Genomic DNA, 17,357 nt, shown 5'->3' with positions numbered 1-17,357 from the left:
CCTAAAAACAACCGTCCTCGCAGGGGGGAGAGTCGGCGATTGGAACTCCGACCGCTCCATTTGAGTAAATGTAATAACTAGTTCTAGCTCAAACCACATAGGACAAACATACAGGACTACTCCACTGAAAGATAGATGTATTATTTTTTTTTTTTCTTTTTTTTTGTGGTTTCTTCACACAGGACAATAGAAACACAAACATACTCTAACATCCCAACTCGGTGCTCGAGTGTATGGGACGTCTAAAAGATCTCAAACTCCGATGGAGTTTGGGCGGGGCGGGGTGGGTGGGCGAGGGGGGCGTACTATAGATGTATTTGAAGTCCTGTGAGTCGGGATGGAGCTCGTTCGGGGGCCGTGACCTGGTGCTTGGCGGCTCCCGGGACCTTACTTGTACGGCCGCAGGAAAGCCGAGACTTTGCTGCTTATTAGGCGTATGAAGGAGCGCGGCAGCATCTCGTTGGACTCTCGAGTGGTGTACTTGAAGTAGTTGTTGGGGTGGGCCAGGACGTCGAAGAGAGTCTTAATCAGTTTTTTGTCCTGTGGGAGGGAAGGAGAAAAGGGGGAGACGACCCGGGTCAGTTCTGTGACGACGACGACGACGACGACGACGCACTCCTGGGTGGCTCCTCCATTAGGAAACCACCCATACCAGAGAACAGCGGTGTGAGCTTCTGATTCCCCCCCAAAAAAAAAACAAGTCTCCACCTGCAAAGGTTGTAGTTTTACAGGGGATACGGGAAGCCCATAATACGACTCGCTACTCTGTTTTTAGAAAATAAGAATTGAACGCCGGAACCCGAAATACGGCGACTTTTGTACCACCTCCTCCTCGCACGCTGGGAAAGCAACCGGTAACCCCTGACCGGGGGACCCCTGAGGTTCTGGGTCTAGACAGGTTTCCTCGTTCGGTTCCCCGGACCCCTTTTTTGCGGGAAAAGCCGCCAGACGGATCCGAAACGAGGACGACGTTGGAAAAAAAAAGCCGCTCACCTTGAGGATTTCCTGGTGGTTTTCGGAGGCGTAGAGTCTTCCGTCCCTCACGATGTCCTCCACCAGCTGTTCGTAATCCTCTGAATTCACCGCGACAAAAACAAGGCAAGGATTACGGTTGAGAATGACGACCATATCGATCCCCCAACCCCCCGACTTGAAAACACCAAAAAAAAAACGGCGGGTTGTCAGGCAGGCTGTAGGAGGAGACGCACCGTCGTAGGTGACGTAGGGGATCTGGAAGCCCCGGGCGCTGTTGGCCTCGTTGGACTTGAAGTTTATCCAGAGGCGCCGGGAACGGGCGGTGAAGGCGATGGGCCGCTCGTACGTCTGGCACGTCTCGTAGGTGGTGATGGACGTGGCCGACCCTGCGGAGCCGCCCGGAGGACGGCGGCGATCGTTCATAAGCGGTGAGTTCCTCTCGAGCGCCGAGTGCCAAGTCTCATTTCTACGTCTATTCATTCATTTCTAGTCTAGTCTAAGTCTAGTTCTGGACGCCATTGTGCAGCTCAAGGCCTTACTGCAAATTGCCGCACTGTTAACAAAGGCGGAGCCAGGTCGGCCCAGAACCGCGTCTGGCGGCCGGGCTCCGAATTAAAATCAAGACTCTTTGCATTCGTTGCTTTCGTTAAGGCATTACCACGAAACATTGAAACGCCGGGAGCCCAACTCACAGTTCTTCCTCATGACCAGCACGTCGCCGCACTCGTCCTCGGACGGCAGGAAGATCTCCGGCACCACGATGAGAATTTTACGCTTGCTGGGAGGGTTGATGTTCCAAATGCACTCCACGTTGGCGGGGTAATTACCCGGGTAGTTGGGCGACTCGATGTAACCCGTGAACTCGCCCATCTCTCCGCCGCACTCCCTGTCTGAGCACACGCACGCACGCACGCACGCACGCACGCACACACACACACACACACACACACACACACGGCACAAATTAGGTTTCGACTTCAGGGATGAGGAGCCTATGAATAAGTCATTTCTCCACCTCCCTCACACTCACTCTTGCACTGCGAGACGCTGGTGGCTCCATCAAAGTCGGTGGTGGTGTTCCCGGGGCAGGAGATGCAGTAGTTCTGCCTGAACTCCGTCTGGTAGGTGCCCAGCGGGCAGCGGATGCAGCGGTGCACCGTGGTGTTGTAGTAGTGACCTGGAGAGCACTGGACTGCAGGGGCGGGGGGGGAGGGGCGGTGAAGGGAGACATCTTCGTTACAAACTCAAAGTTGGGCGGCGGCTCCATTCCCGATCCGATCAGGTTAAGACGCTGACCTTTGACCTCGCAGTCGTGGAAGGAGCTGGCGCCCTCCCGCTTGGTGCTCAGCCCTCCGCCGCAGGGGAAGCACAGGGTGCGTCCCAGGTCGGGCTGGTACGTGCCCGGCGGGCAAGGCTGGCAGGGCTTGAAGCCATCGCTGGAGAAATACCCCGTGGGACACTGGCCTGGTGTTTGGATTTGGAAAAACATTGTACGGTGGGTTTGGGGCACACTTCAGGAAAAAGGTATAAGTAAAGTAAAGTAAAAGTACTTGTCGTATCATAAGGCATTCGGTGTCTTTTTTTTCTGCAGATGATGTTCATGCAGATCCTAAATGTAATTTACTAATATAGACAATTATAAATCCTGATCTAAAAAAATAAACAATTAAAGTAAAATACAGCAGTGTAAAAAGTGTAGATATTGGATTGGAAATGCAGGAGTAGAAGTCCAAAGTTTCAGAATCTGAATATACTGGAGTGAGTACAGTACTTATTTTTTATTAACTCGGGTACTTTCCAGCACTGTTGATGATATTCACATCAAACAATTATGTGACATTCAATGCTGAGTTTCAATACCTAATATATAGTATCAGTCAAACTAAAAGTATCAATGAGCTAAACTAAACTGTACTAACTGTACTGAACTAAACATAAAAGTAAAGGTTTTTGTAATATTCTTTTTGTCAAAAGGGATTTTTTTCTTTTATTTTAGAGCAGTGCATCTGCTTTAACTGATTATTTCTGGTATAAAATTGGTATGGGTATTGGTATTTTTATTTTTTTTTAGGCGGTGTTGCCGGTACCGACCACCACCCGGCCATGCTGCTTTGGCGAGGTCCTACCCGCACAGGAGGAGATGTTGCGTGCTCCGGCGGGGCCATGGCCGTCGCTGCCGGGGCAGAGGTCACAGGCCAGCTGACCCTCCTTCTCCTGGAAGGTGCCGGGCGGACACTGGATGCAGCGTTCCTGCTCGCCGTGGTAATATGACCCCGGCAAGCATCTGACTGAGAGAAGATCCACAAAGGCTGTGCTCAGAGACTAGAGCGCACTGAACCCGACACTTTCGTTTTTTAACATTCAACGAGTTCATTCTCACTATCAAAATCAGACGGACGCATATCGGTTTGTATCGACTGAAGCATCGACCCTGGACTATCCAAATAAAGTGGAACCAAAATATCTGATCCGGCACTCTTCGGTCCTACCACATCGGCCGCTGTCCTTCTCGCGGCCCGGCCCGCAGTTCTCCTGGCTGGAGGCGGCCTGGGGGAGTTTCTGGGCCACCTCGTACTCCAGCCCCGCCACCCGGATCAGGAAGCGCTCCTGGTTTATGGACTTCTTCAGAGCCTTGATGTACATCTTCACCTGCTTCTCCATGCGCTGCCTCAAGCAGCTGAGGTTGCAACTCCCTGTTTTAAGGTGAAAACGGTAAATATCTGTAAAGGTAAGCCTCCGGCGGGCGGCTGGAGACCTAAGACGAGGAGTGCTCCACGTGCGGCTTCCGTTCACTAGAAGGACCAGATCAGTTTTGACGGACCTGTGGTGTCTCCGGCTTTGACCTCGGCCTCCAGCTCCAAGGTGATGCGCGTCACCTCCTTGTTGGAGGGGTTGCGCGCGCGTCGCCCCTTGGCTTTCTTGGAAGAGTCGCACTTGAGGTTGACAAACGTCACCAAGCAGTTGCTGCAGGGCTGCCCGGATCCTGAAGATTAGAATGAAACATTGTCCGCACGCGCATAAATCACTCTTGCACCAATTATAAATATGTCATTCCTCATCGCCGTATCGAGTGGAGTTCAATGATTTTCCGAGAAGCAGGCGTCGCTGTGCGACATTTACAAATGCGGTGCGGGTTCCCCAGGAGAGTCCGGGGGGAAATGTATTACCTGGCCCGAGCGTCCGTCCCCTGTCCTCCGTTCTGCCAGGCATTTTGGGGTGGAGGTGACACTTGGCGTCTTTGATCTTAAAGGATGCCGTCTGCTTCACTGGAGGGGCCAGAGTCTCTACAGGCAAACAGCACAGCACACTAGGACATCACTCTTTTATCAAGGGGTAAACGGGAACCCATCCGGCAGGGGGACACGTCGCGCAGCTCTGGCAGAACCCGCGCTTAATTATGGAATAACCGAGGGTGGTTCCGTGAAATAAAAGCTGACGGTGAGTTGATTATTTAAGAGTTGAGCGAACCTATGCAACTCTGGCTGTTGCTGGCGTTGAGCCTCGATGATGACTTGCCTCTGAGGATGGGGATCCCGCAGCTTACTGAGTAGCTGCTATCAGACTCTGCAAGAAGGAGCGGAATATAATCAGCACTAAACTTTGGGTGACTTGCGTAGAAGAATATAAACGGCGTGGTGTAAAATAATTGAATAATTTCTGTGCGGACCGGTATCTGGGCCAGTGGGAGTTACACACCTGAGAGGTAATGGGCTTTGGAGGAACACGTCAGGGAGCAGCTCTCTTTTTTCCCCGTCTTGCTGCAGATCAGAGTGGCCTTGGGAGCTACGAGCCCGGGGGGACATTTCACCAGCTCTAAGAGAGAATAAAACCCACGGTGAATAAAACACACACTGTCCCAGAGGGCTCTGAAACGGGGACACGAGCCGTCGCCGCCGGAGGCGACCTTGTGCAGCTCTGCACGGCGGCCACTAGGGGGCAGTGCAGGTACATACCAATGCAGTCTTTCCGGTTCCAGTGCAGCTTGAACCCTGGTGGACAGGTGCACTCGTAGCTCCCCAGGATGTTGATGCAGCCGTATTTACATCCCCCGCGGTTTATACTGCACTCATCGATGTCTGAAAATAGACACGCAGGCTTATACACATCATGCAGAGTGGCATTCCCACACAACTTTTGTTATTAAGCTCTAAGAGCCCCGTCGTTGACCGCTGTGAGTTAAACATCACTTTAAAAAGAAAAAAAAAAAAAAAACATTCACAGCAATGTCGCCAACAGAGTGAGCTGCACTGCAATGTCTTCTGTCCAATACCGAGGGGGGATGGATGTGTGTGTGCGTGTCAACAGGAGTGATCATGGTGCTTTGGTTTTTCACATCACCACATTGCATTTCATGGCGGAGACTCCTCTCTGAAGGAGGGCTTTGGAGTGATTTGTGGCGGGGAAGGGAATTGTAATCACTTTTTAACACACACGCAGAACTAAAAACGCAGAAGGAAAAAAAAAAGAAAAAGAAAAAACAGTTAAACCGACCGAGCGAGAACCAGATGCGGGGGGGGGGGGGGGTAATGGCAGTGATTGATGATGTGGTGCGCTGATATGAAACGCTCTCCCTTGTCTCATTGCATTATTCAGTTGTGGATAAAGAAGCTGGCATGCCTCTGTTCTCCCAGATCAAGATGATGACTTCATCTGCCGCGTTGGGCCAGAGCGGCTCCCCAACGTTTCCGCTCGTCCTCCGCCCGCGTCCGACCCCCGCCATCAAAGGCCTTTTCCTCGTTTTGGAATCGAGACGGACGGACAAACTTGCGGATGAAAAGTATATATATATATTTTTTTTGTTTGTTTATGCCAGTGTCTCGCCGCGGCTCCGCGGTTTGATCGTCCCACACTCAGATCTCCGACCCAGCCTCTCAGCCTTTGTAGATCGCTTTCTCTGAACACACGACGCGTCGGGGAATAGAGCGAAGTCAAAGTCTGTGTGTGTGTGCGCGCGGGTCGGGGAGGAGGGCGGCGTAAAAACGGCGGACTGTGACCCGCCGGTTGTTGAATCTGTGCGCGCTGACCCCGGGAAGCAAGGGAACCTCCTCGTTTCGGCGTTCGGGACCCCGAGAGTTTTAACGTATTTATTATTTAAAGGCGCAGTGTGTCGAATTTACTTAACAGGCTTGGTGGAAATGGAATATAATATTCATAAGTATGTTTTAACTAGTGTATAATTCCATGAAAATAAGAAGTGCCGTGTGGGCGTTACCTCAGAATGAAACGTTTATATCTACGTAGGGGGCGGGTCTCCTCCACGGAGGCCGCCATGTTGCACCGCCATGTTGCACCGCCATGTTGCACCGCCATGTTGGGGAAGGGTATTCAGTTGGTTGCAATCTGCAACCTGACCGCTAGATGCCGCTAAATTCTACACACTGCACCTTTAAATTCAGGCTACCACATGGAGAACAAGGAGCTTTTCCTGTACAGCTGTGGTGTTTTGGGGGATCATCTCGTGGCTTCAAACGGTGAAGACGCCGTATCACATTCCTAAAATAGTAGACCTGTCACAAGACAATAAAATGCAGAGACTCAAGGTGGAGGTATGCACGCACCCACCGTCTCTGTCTAGTTGCCCGCCCACTGCCAGGTCCTTGGGCACCGCAGACAGCAGCAGATTCTAACTAGCGTCGCACGCACGCACGCACACACACACACACACACACACACACACACACACACACACGCCATCAAAGAGCCGCTGAGACTCCCTGATGTGCTGCGACAGAGCTCTTGCTCGGTGCCACGCAGATCTGGCAGGAGCCCACACGCCTCCTCCTCCTCCTTCTCCACCTCCCCCCGACACCCAGAGCGGTTGCTGCTGCTCCTTGCTCTCTCCTCCACCCTCCCAACCACCGTCCCTCTCCACCTCTAAAACGCTTCGGCATCAGAATGTTTCCACTCGCGGTGCCTCTTCCACAGGGCAGAGGGAGAGATGATCTCACCTCCGCAGTGGGCCAGGCCGTAGAGGACGTAGCCCTTGTGACAGAGGCACTGGAAGCTTCCCGCCGAGTTGATGCAGGAATGGTCGCAGGCTCTGTCGAAAGAACATTCGTCAATGTCTGCGAAGAGAGAAAAATATGCCGTTAGGAGATTCAGAACTAGTCGAACCGATGGATATATTTTTTTCCCCCTCTCCCTCTCCCCTCCTCTCCTCCCCTCCCGTCTCGGAGCCAAACTTGCATTGACATTGTGGCACAGATTAGTATTTCATCCATCAGGGAGTTGTCGTGGGTCAAATAACATGTCAAAACGAAAAGTTTTCTTGTAGAGAAAGAGAAAATTGCTTTGCTTGGATCTCTTTCACGGCGGTTGACCTCCTCTTGTCATAAACAGTTTTCTGTCTCGACGCACTTCAAATCTGTGTGTGTGTGTGTGTGTGTGTGTGTGTGTGTGTGTGTGTGTGTGTGTGAAACAAGTAGCCATCGCAGCGGGAGTTGGAAAAACACCGGCATGAATGATGATGAGATGATTGTTAAAGTCGAGAAGATCACTTTTACATTTCAAAAAGAAAATTTGCGATTGTTGAGTTGGTTGACGTCTCAGAAACCTGTTCTCAGGACTTTTACTTATCGCTGGATTTCTCTGTCCGTCGACTCGTCCCCTAGCGTGAGCCACCGATAATTAGCACTGAGTTTTTTTGGAATCCAGAGTCAGAGCCCGCAGGCGTGTATAAATAAGGTTAGGGCTTAGCTGAGTGACATTTGGTTTTCATCAACGTTAAGGTGGCTGTGTAATTATACCCGTCATCCCCGGGTCCTCTAGGGATCCATCTGGCTGCATCGAAAAGGACAAATCCAGTGTGTTTCTGAATCATCACGCTCCGTATGCTGCTGGAATTGGTGGTGTCGCCCGGCATCAAGTGGATGGTAAACGCTGCAGTGTCACTCCGGATGTTTCTTGTGCTTATTTGAATTGGTCAGTGATTGAGAAAGTGCGCTCGTTTTGCACGGGCCTTTTTTTTTTTTTTTTCCGTTTCATTCAATTAGAAAAAGGAGGGAAATAAATCAATCGACAATAAAAACACGCTGTTTTTATTTGCTTTGTTGGGGGAAAAAGATCGCTCCGATCTGAGCTGCGGCCCCGCGCCCCCCTGCTGCGGAGCTGCTCCCCAGAGCCCGATTTTCAGCGTCATGGCACGGTCCACCTCGGGGGGGGGCTCTGAAATCCAATTACAATTATTAATTATTAATTATTAATTATTAATTATTGTAATGTTTAATCTTAAAGGTTAGGATATATAAATGTTTGGACACCCCCGACCTGTTCTTTTAACCTCTTTTGGGGGGGCCTTAACTAGGGGGGGGTCAGACCCCCCGTAATAAGAACCATGAATATGAGTCTGGAGTCCTCAAGCAGTTCAGATTACATTTTCCATGCAGTGCCGTCTATTTCCCGTCAGAGCATATTAGTCGGCAACAACCTCCAACCAGAGGGATGAGCTTTGTCTGACACTAAAAGCGTCTATTAAGTCATAGGTTTACAAAAGAGTAGATCTGAGAATATCTGAGGTGCCGGGGGAGAAGCCCATGGGGTGGTGTTCAAAAGTGTGTGAAAAGCCCTGTGGTGTTTCTTACCCCCCCCCCCCCCCCCCCCTTCTATTTAATCTGAACGGTGTGGCAAAATGAGAATTTAGTGGAGACCTTCAGATAGAGATATTCGACCTCCAGAAAAATAAATAAAAAAATAGAATAAAAAGAGAAAAAACATCAATCAAACGGCACACGTATCTTACTGCGGGGGGGTGGGGATGCTGAACCTGGGAGAAAGAAGAGCCTCTTTTCCCAGGCGCTAATGAACGGGTTCAGTATTCAAAGGTCAACACCGGCCGCAGATGGAAAAGGAATTATGTACCGTGACGACATTATTCAGAGGGACCCTGGCCACTCAGGTGGTCCGAGGAAACGCAAAACACCGAGAAGCAGCGCGACTTGTTGTTTATCAGGCGTTTGAATCCAACCGTCGTTGAGGAGATGCGTGAACACCTCAAATTCATTCAAGTTAAAACATACTTGAAATGAATTCTCATTCATATCATTTTTCTTCCTCATATGTTTCAGCTTTTAAAAGCGCGCCGCTGAGATCTTCGACCTCGGTCTAATCGGTGTTTTTCTGACTCTCGTTATCTCATCAGAGGCACTCGTTTACGTCCCGCAGAGTTCACGCTCGTGGCGTTGGGAAGCCCCGCCCATATCGAGAAGCCCGGCCACATCGTCAGAAGCCACCCCCCCCCCCCCCCCGCCCACGCGTTGGGCCGAGCTCGCCTTGCGTGACCCCTCAACGGTATGAAGCAGGGTGATCCACCCCGTGCGGAGCATCACGGGAGAGGACAAGAGACGAGCGATAACGACGGTTCGAGTCAATGAGGAAACTGATACGTGTTCAGCGTCGGCCCCCGACTCGCGGCACTGGGACTCGGGGCTCGACCTTTCACCGCGACTTCCACCCCTGCGCGAAACAACGACCGGCGGCGGGGAAACAAACAAGGCTCCAACAAAGGAACAGGCGAAACAAAGACACACAACTAGTGTTTACACAGAGCAGATAAGAGCTTTATCATAGATACCCAAAACCCACCCCCCCCCTGAGAAATGGGATCTGATAAAGGCTCCGACAATGTCCTCGTCTGGATTAGGGGGGAGGGTTTCTTTTGCGGGGGGGTTGGGGGGGTGGTGGGTGGGGGGTGCGTGGGTCGGGGGAGGGGGGGTTGGTGAGGAATGCTTAGAGGGGTTTACCAGGGCCGGGCCAGACATGCCTTGTCCTGACTGATGGGACGGGGACGCTGACAGCAGGGAAACACCATGACTGTTCAAACGGAGATAAAGTCGAGGACACACACACACACGCGCGCGCGCGCGCGCGCACGCGCACACACACACACACACACACACACACACACACACACACACACGCGCACACCCCCACAAACACACACACACACACACACACACACACACACACACACACACACACACACACACCCCGACGCCTCGCGGTAACAGACAACCTTTTGTTTTTTGCTGAATTGCCACTTAAACGTAGCCAAAACAAAAAAACACCCTGAAATAACTAGGTGCACGTACCAGAATTAGAGCATTTCTTAATCCCCTTTATTCCCAATTGGACCAGATTGCTTGAAATGTCCCAAAAGTCTAGACGTATTAGATCCTGCTGCCAACACGTTAAGCGGGGTCTAAATCCCCAAGACCTGTTTGACCTTTTGTTCGGGAATTTTAGAGACTTCATCCTCATAAGATATGTAAAGTTTTAGTATCTCATAAAAAAATATATTTGGGCACTGACCCGGGGCCTGTATTATGATATACATGATATATATGGTATTTAACTTTTGGTTCTCAACCATTCTCATAACATGGATCCTCAGTTTGATTAGGGCCATGGACTCCAATCTGAAAGATTTTTTTATTGTTAGTCACGTTTTAGTCCAATCTTCCATACCTGTCATCGCTAGGGAGACAACAGAAAATTGAAACTGAGGTCAAAACAGTTATTAGCGTACACTCTCCAAGTGAGTGCTAAGTTCTTATAATGTTAAAGTTTCACTATTAATCATTTTGCTGGGGACCGCCTGGAACCTCTCGATGGACCGCTGGGGGGTCCCCCGACCCTACATTGGGATTCACTGCTGTAGCGTATATGAACATACTACAATAGATCGTAATATCGATGGTGACGCCTAGATGAAGCCTGTTTGCCTTTGACAGTTCTTGCAGGCTTGCTGCTGTATCCGGAGGTTTAACGAGCAGAAAGACGCCGTTTGAGAAACTCCACATTACTGCAGACTAGTTTACGCTTCAGCATTAACACCTCTGCAACACATTAGTTGACGCCAAATCTCAAAGCACTCGCTGCACCAGCCGAAAAGGAAAAGAATGGAGCCTTTGCATTGGTAGCTGATAGTCCTGTCTGGGCCTCATTCCAGTCGATTGGGCTCGAGCGTGAGGAACGGCAGAGCAATGGAGGTGCGCGCAGGGAGCAGAAGGTGTAGCCGAGAGGGGCAGCAGAGCGCTGCCAGGCCGACACCGCCTCACTCGACAGAAGGGCTGACTTCATCATCATCATCATCATCATCATCATCATCATCATCATCATCTGAACCCCAAAACAAGCACGATGCAGGGGCGACCCGTGGGGGGAGAATGCAGAGACTTTGGATTTCTAATACACAAGGAGACAAAAGACAAAAGAGACAAAGACAAAGACAAAGAGAGAGACCGGCCTCGGAAAATAGACCCCGAGTGACAAGCAGGAGGATGCATCGCAGACACTCAGGATGCACCAGAGGGTGTATTTTTTCGCTGGCCACATGAAAACACTGTGCTGTGCCTGGTGTGTGTGATCCAACGCTCGGCTGCGAAGGCTCTCGCACGGCACTGATGTGCACCAGGCCGGGTATTGATTGACCACATCAATAAAGAAAAGGGAATATAAAAGGCATGTCATCTGGTTTTCCACTCCGAGGAGGGAGAGGGGAGGGGGGGGGCGGGGGGCTGAGCCGGGTCCCGCGGTCCGAGCCCCCTCGCCCGCCCGTCTTCCCTCACCAGATGTTCTTGCCGTGGCGCGATTCATCCGAGACCCCGAGGTTGTTTTTTTTTTTTTTTGTTGTTTTTTTGCCCTTTTTTTTTTTTTTTTTTTTTTTCTCCTGAGCCGAAGCTCTTAATTCCCCACACCTGCGTTTGGCCACGGCAAAACTCTTTATTTGTTCTGCGGTGAGGTCCCCCGGCTCCTGCTGAGCGATGGCTACCACTGGATCTAACAGGCAAACAAGTCTGCGTTGGGGGGGCCGTTATCCCGAGCCGCTGCTGCACGGACAATTAATGCCAATAAGTGCTTTTAACCATCCTTGTGATCTTCATTTGACTTTATGATTTACTTAACAAGAATAAATAACTATAAATATGTATTCATTATAATAATAATAATAATTATTATTATTGTTTTTTTTTTTTATTAATACTATATTGTAATCAAATATATAATCTATAAATATAAAACTAATAAAACAATTGAATAATAAGGTAATTAATAAATAATAACACATGATCTGAAATCATTATTACTATATTATTATTATTATTACATTATTACCCCAAAAGTAGTCTTTTCAGACAACGTTAAAATAAACCCACTTGTTATTAACTGGTAATTGATTGGATGTGATGTAATGTAATAATTAGGTAATAACAGTAATTGTTTATACCGACTCCATCCATTGTCATGCATGGCGGTATTATTGTATACACATTCATTTATCCTGTGCAGAAAAATCCCATCTGGCAACTATGCTGGCACTTTGCCCCCAACACAGCCTTTTAACTTACATACTCCCGTGGATAGAATCACATTTTGTATTATTTGTTTTTGACTGTTTCGGACTTTCTTTTGAACGCTGTTCTGCGTCAGATGGTGTCGTTCACCTTGGCAGGTCCTTTCGTTGGTCAGCAGCTTGTATCCCTTCTTGCAGCTGCACTCGAAGCTCCCCACCGTGTTCCGACACACGTGGTCGCAGCCACCGTTGTTGAGGCGGCACTCGTCGATATCTGCGGATGGCAAACCGTTAAAATTGGCGGATGAGTTCCCCGGAGGAGACACACACACACACACACACAGGCACGCGGTTGAATTAAATACCGATGGATTGTAAACTTACGGAACGGCGCTTTAAAAACGGTGACGCTGTGGGGCTGTGACCGAACTAAGGCCCGTCACACAGTGAACTTTCACCTCAGCGCAGCTTATCCTCACTCACTTTAGATCCTCTTTTGGGGATTATTCTCATTACATCTGTAGCCAATATCCAATCAATATATATCTTCCACTCATCCCCTCGCTTTGGCTTGTTTAGCAGCGTTTCCCGTTAATTCTGAATCACCATAAATCAGGCGTCCAACTCCAGAGGCAGACTTCCTCATCTGGTTAAAATAAACACATAAAAAAATAAAAAATAAATCAAATAATCCCTTCCTTGCTCGACCCCCCACCCCCCCCTCCCAACCCGGGCTGCGGCGAGGGGCTTGTGTCTTCTGGTGCCAGTCCTGTCTGGGGTTGTTTTAGCTTTTGTTTCCTCTCAAACCAAACTAATAAAAACCAATGAACTTTTATCAGGGTTGTTAAGAGCAGCGTTATTCTCCCTGGAGGGAGAGGCAGACCCCGATCCTTGCATTTTCACAAAGAAAAACCTCCATCGCTGTTATTATCCCGTTCTCCTTCACCTCCGTTTTCTGCTTTACTGAAATGTTGTTATCAACCGCTTCATAAAACCCGCAGCTTTTGACATGAGTGGTTTCGAGAGTGGCTTAAAAAGAGGACTTTGATGATTGGAATTGAACAAATATTGATCAAAATAAAGTCACGGAAACCATGAGGAAATAGGGTAAACAGAGTAAAATAGAGTAAACACCCAGATTTGGTACTTTTGACCCTGTGAATTGTTGATACAGAGGTTCATTTGTAATTGTTAATTGCCAATATTTTTATTAATATTTTGTTTATTTTTTGTTTACTTTTATTATCTTTATTATTTGTTATCGATATTTTAAGGATTATTTTTATTATTATTGTAATTTTTTAGGTTTATTACATTTTTCCAATCTTTTTCTATTTATATTCTCATTACTTTTAATATTTATTCATTATTATTATTGCCAATTGTTTTAATGTGAGCTGCTGTAATACCACAATTTCCCTCCGGGGATGAATAAAGTGTCCATCCATCTATAATGTCAACCAAGGACATTTTATGAGAGAATAACTTGAACACAGATATCTGGCTAGTGTAACCTATTTATTAAATATTATTTATTTCAATATGTTTTGAAAGCAGGGTTTGGGAGACGCTCAAGCCCGGCGGGAAAACACCGATTCTGACAGCAGTGAGCGTGACGTTTCCTAATGAAATCTGTGCACACTACGCCCAAACCTCCGGCAATGAGGTATTTAACTGTTCCCCGGGTTGCGGCCGCATTGTGATGGGTAAAGGAGCGGAGTGAACGCGAGGGAACATCGTGGCCGCGGCGTCACCTTTGCAGGTCTTGCGGTCGGGCTGCAGCGTGAAGCCGACCGGGCAGCTACAGCGGACGCCCGTCACCGCATCGTGACACGTGCTGTCGCAGCCGCCATTGTTCACCGCGCAGGTCTCTGCAGGGAGGGAAGAGCACAATCAGACAGATATATATGATGTTTAAAAAAAAAATACAAAATAAATTTAAAAAAGGACCTTTTTGAGCACTGTCTTCATCGAGATACATTTGGTCCTTCTAAATGCTCTATAGAAAATGCATTAGGGTTAGGGTTAGCCAAGAAAAGAAAGGCATCTTCAGAGGACCCACCTCTTCAGGAAAGAGGCGAAATAAACAAAGGAAAAAGAGTTAAAAAAAAGATTTTAAAAAAAGTTACAAACAGCCGCTGACTCAAATGAGGGTTGTGAAAAGGATCGGCTCAGAGACGCCAGGAAAGGTCAAATCCAACACAGATAGAGACAGCCGCCGCGCGCGCAAGTGTGTGTGTGTGTGTGTTTGTGTGTGTGTGTGTGTGTGTGTGTGTGTGTGTGTGTGTGTGTGTGTGTGTGTGTGTGTGTGTGTGTGTGTGTGTGTGTGTGTGTGTTTATTTTCGTCCATGGTGATCTTATGGCCCGGCGGGTTGACTTCTAAGACCGATGCGGCCCAAACCACCTGTTTCCCCTCATTTTCGACCGAAGCTTCCAGGCATTTCCAGGATAAAAAAGCAATTTTCGGCAGCCGCGTCTCCTGTATTAGGTCTAACTCGACGGGTGAAGCTTAGAAAGGAAAACGAAGGGGGTTTATCTCCCGACACTGACGGATTTCACAGAGGCATCAGCTCCAAAAATATTACAGTGGCGATGTCAACTCTATAATTCAGCAACCCCTCAAAAACACACCATAGTTCATGTGCTCCAAGAAATAACGACTCTTTAAACAAAAACAACAACAATCAAAATAACCAGCTCAGATTTCGACAGATCCAGACCAATCATCGGCTCCAAGCCTCCTTTAAGACCGGCCTCATTAAAATAACCAGCTCCTCTGGTGAAAAACAAAAACCTCCTTCCTATTAGGGAGTTAGCGGCTCACACGTGGCACTGGAGGAGGCAGCTGCAGTAGTTTTAATGGGGGGTGAGGACCCCCGCGGGGAGACCCCTAATCCTCTTCACCTCAATGGAACACCGCACTGCAGGCGGAGGCCATAATGGAGCTTAAAACCCTCCTTTCAAACAACAAGGAACAAAAGGGAAGACTTTTTTTTTTTTTTTTTTACTGCAGACGGGCGTACAAACAGGTGTTGGTGGAGATGTTCCGACGTGAGATACCACCATACATGGTCCGTGGGACGATGGAATTGACTTGGTATCAAGGGCTGGGGGTTGAGCCGAACTTTGGCAAAACACACTGATCCTTAGCGTGTGAAAGTTGATGATGCATCAGCGAGTGAGCAGACGATCCAGAGACGTTGGTGCTATTTAGCGAGCGAGGGCTTTTCTGGCTTTTTTTTCTCGAGCTCCTGGCTCCCACAGAGGCTTGGGTGTGCGGCGCTGTGGGTTTCCATAATTGCAAAGTGTGAGGCGGCGAGCGCTGGCAGACGGGGCCGATAAGACGGTGTCGGGGCACGCCCGCCAAACGCAGAGTCAGCCCGTCACCCCGCCAAACTGTGAAGATTATGTGTTGGGGAGGGCAGGGAAATATTTATGACATTACGGCTTTTATGATGATAGTAGAGAGAGACAAACGCTGGTGTGTGTGTGTGTGTGTGTGTGTGTGTGTGTGTGTGTGTGTGTGTGTGTGTGTGTGTGTGTGTGTATGCGTATGTGCGGCGTTGCCTGTTCACCAACCATCTAGAATGCAGCCAGGAGTTGAGAGCTGCAATTAGCAGCGGGGGCAGACTTTTTGTAAATATTCTTCGATATGATGATTCAGACGTGCGCCGTGTTTGGTCTAGCGCTGAGCCCGGGCGGTTTACGTTTCATACGGGGAGTTGATTTTTTCCGGGAGCCTTCCAAAAAGCTGCAGCATTCTAAACCGCGATGCAACAGGCCGTGACTTATGGTAGGACCAGGGCTTATTACCCCCGTTGGCAAGTGAGTGGCCATTTGGGGCAAGTAAAATACGTTGATAGGGTAGTGGATAGAGGTGTGCAGAGCAGGAAGGAGATGGTGAATTAAAGGAAATGATGATGCACTAATCTGGATTATGCCGTGTATTAAAAAAGCAAAACATCTTCATTTGCTCTCAACCAAACAGCAAACATGCAGCTTGTTACTCAGAACGTATTAGAATTATTAAGAAAAGAACCAAGAAACCATCGGATCTGAGGTGAATGCTCTTGAAATAACAATACAAAAATAAGAAAAATAAATTGAATCAGCCGAGAATAATAAATAATATTTTAAACACTTTTATTGGGTTTGAAGTGAGGCTACAAAGTATGGCTCTGGCGACGCAAGAAGTTGTGTTTGTTGCTCCCTCATGAGAGCGTCCCTGTTCCTGAGCTCCATTTCAGAATTATTCAGACAGATTGTTTATATCACTTCAAATACGATTCACCTGTGTAAACCACATTATAGAGTGCTTAATAAGTTCAATAAGAAAAAAATATGTATTTTACAACATTGGTGAAAGCTCATGGGTGCATTATGCAGAACAGTACAGCGCCAATGGCAGTTGTAGCCAATTTAGCAAAGTGCAAGAATAATAATATAAGAGTAATTTCTGTCATTGCAGAATGTGGGTCCAGAGCCCAAGGTAAAAAGTATCCACACTAATTCAAATAAAAGGGCACCGAGCTGGTTTGTCTCCGGGTAAAAATATGCAGCAAAAACAGATCGGTTTAAACTACAATGCAATGCTTCAGAATACTCGAACGGCGGTCAACTTAAAATGGAGACATCTCCGACGGATCTCCAAAAAAAGGTGCAACGTGGTTGTATCGGATCCGATAGGCTGACGAATCCCATCCCTAAACGCTCCTGGTGCTCTGTGGCGGCCGGAGGCTCCCCATTTTGCAGCTGTGTTTTCAAAAGGTGTGGCTTGACACGGCCAGTCTCCATTGTTATTAAAAGGGCATTCACAGGAGGAAGAGGAAGGTAGGGGAGAGTCAAAGGTCGGAGGTCGAGAGGACGATGCCCCGTGCGCAGAGTGTAAAAGAGTCGTACGTTTCAGATCGAGCTTCCTCTCCACGCCCCCGCACGCCCAGAGAGAGAGGAGTCAGAGGAGCAGATATTTACCATTGGGGAAGAGCTGTGGGGCGGCCGGGGGCTGGACACTCCTCTCCCCTGCACACACACACACACACACACACACACACACACACACACACACACACACACACACACACACACACACACA

At 48.6% G+C, this 17,357-nt stretch overlaps 1 protein-coding gene across 1 annotated transcript in view; it reads right to left on the bottom strand.

Moving 5' to 3' along the window:
- Window positions 1-387: 387 nt before the first annotated feature.
- Window positions 388-17,357, bottom strand: part of LOC307241364 (signal peptide, CUB and EGF-like domain-containing protein 3) — a gene marked incomplete at both ends in the record, with an annotated part of 66,079 nt that continues 49,109 nt past the window's right edge. Inside the window, 17 exons of the mRNA XM_080015420.1 lie at window positions 388-540; window positions 994-1,073; window positions 1,209-1,361; window positions 1,668-1,865; window positions 2,006-2,167; window positions 2,272-2,439; window positions 3,102-3,263; window positions 3,465-3,668; window positions 3,797-3,958; window positions 4,143-4,259; window positions 4,444-4,539; window positions 4,672-4,788; window positions 4,929-5,051; window positions 6,924-7,040; window positions 12,417-12,539; window positions 14,020-14,136; window positions 17,237-17,284. Coding sequence (XP_079871546.1) covers window positions 388-540; window positions 994-1,073; window positions 1,209-1,361; window positions 1,668-1,865; window positions 2,006-2,167; window positions 2,272-2,439; window positions 3,102-3,263; window positions 3,465-3,668; window positions 3,797-3,958; window positions 4,143-4,259; window positions 4,444-4,539; window positions 4,672-4,788; window positions 4,929-5,051; window positions 6,924-7,040; window positions 12,417-12,539; window positions 14,020-14,136; window positions 17,237-17,284 — 2,300 coding nt within the window. The remainder of the gene's footprint in view (window positions 541-993; window positions 1,074-1,208; window positions 1,362-1,667; window positions 1,866-2,005; window positions 2,168-2,271; window positions 2,440-3,101; window positions 3,264-3,464; window positions 3,669-3,796; window positions 3,959-4,142; window positions 4,260-4,443; window positions 4,540-4,671; window positions 4,789-4,928; window positions 5,052-6,923; window positions 7,041-12,416; window positions 12,540-14,019; window positions 14,137-17,236; window positions 17,285-17,357) is intronic.

Source organism: Zeus faber, assembly GCF_960531495.2.
Source record: "Zeus faber genome assembly, chromosome: 15".
NCBI lineage: Eukaryota > Metazoa > Chordata > Actinopteri > Zeiformes > Zeidae > Zeus > Zeus faber.
Note: the sequence above shows the minus strand (reverse complement) of the source record. Positions and strands in the feature narration are given on the sequence as shown.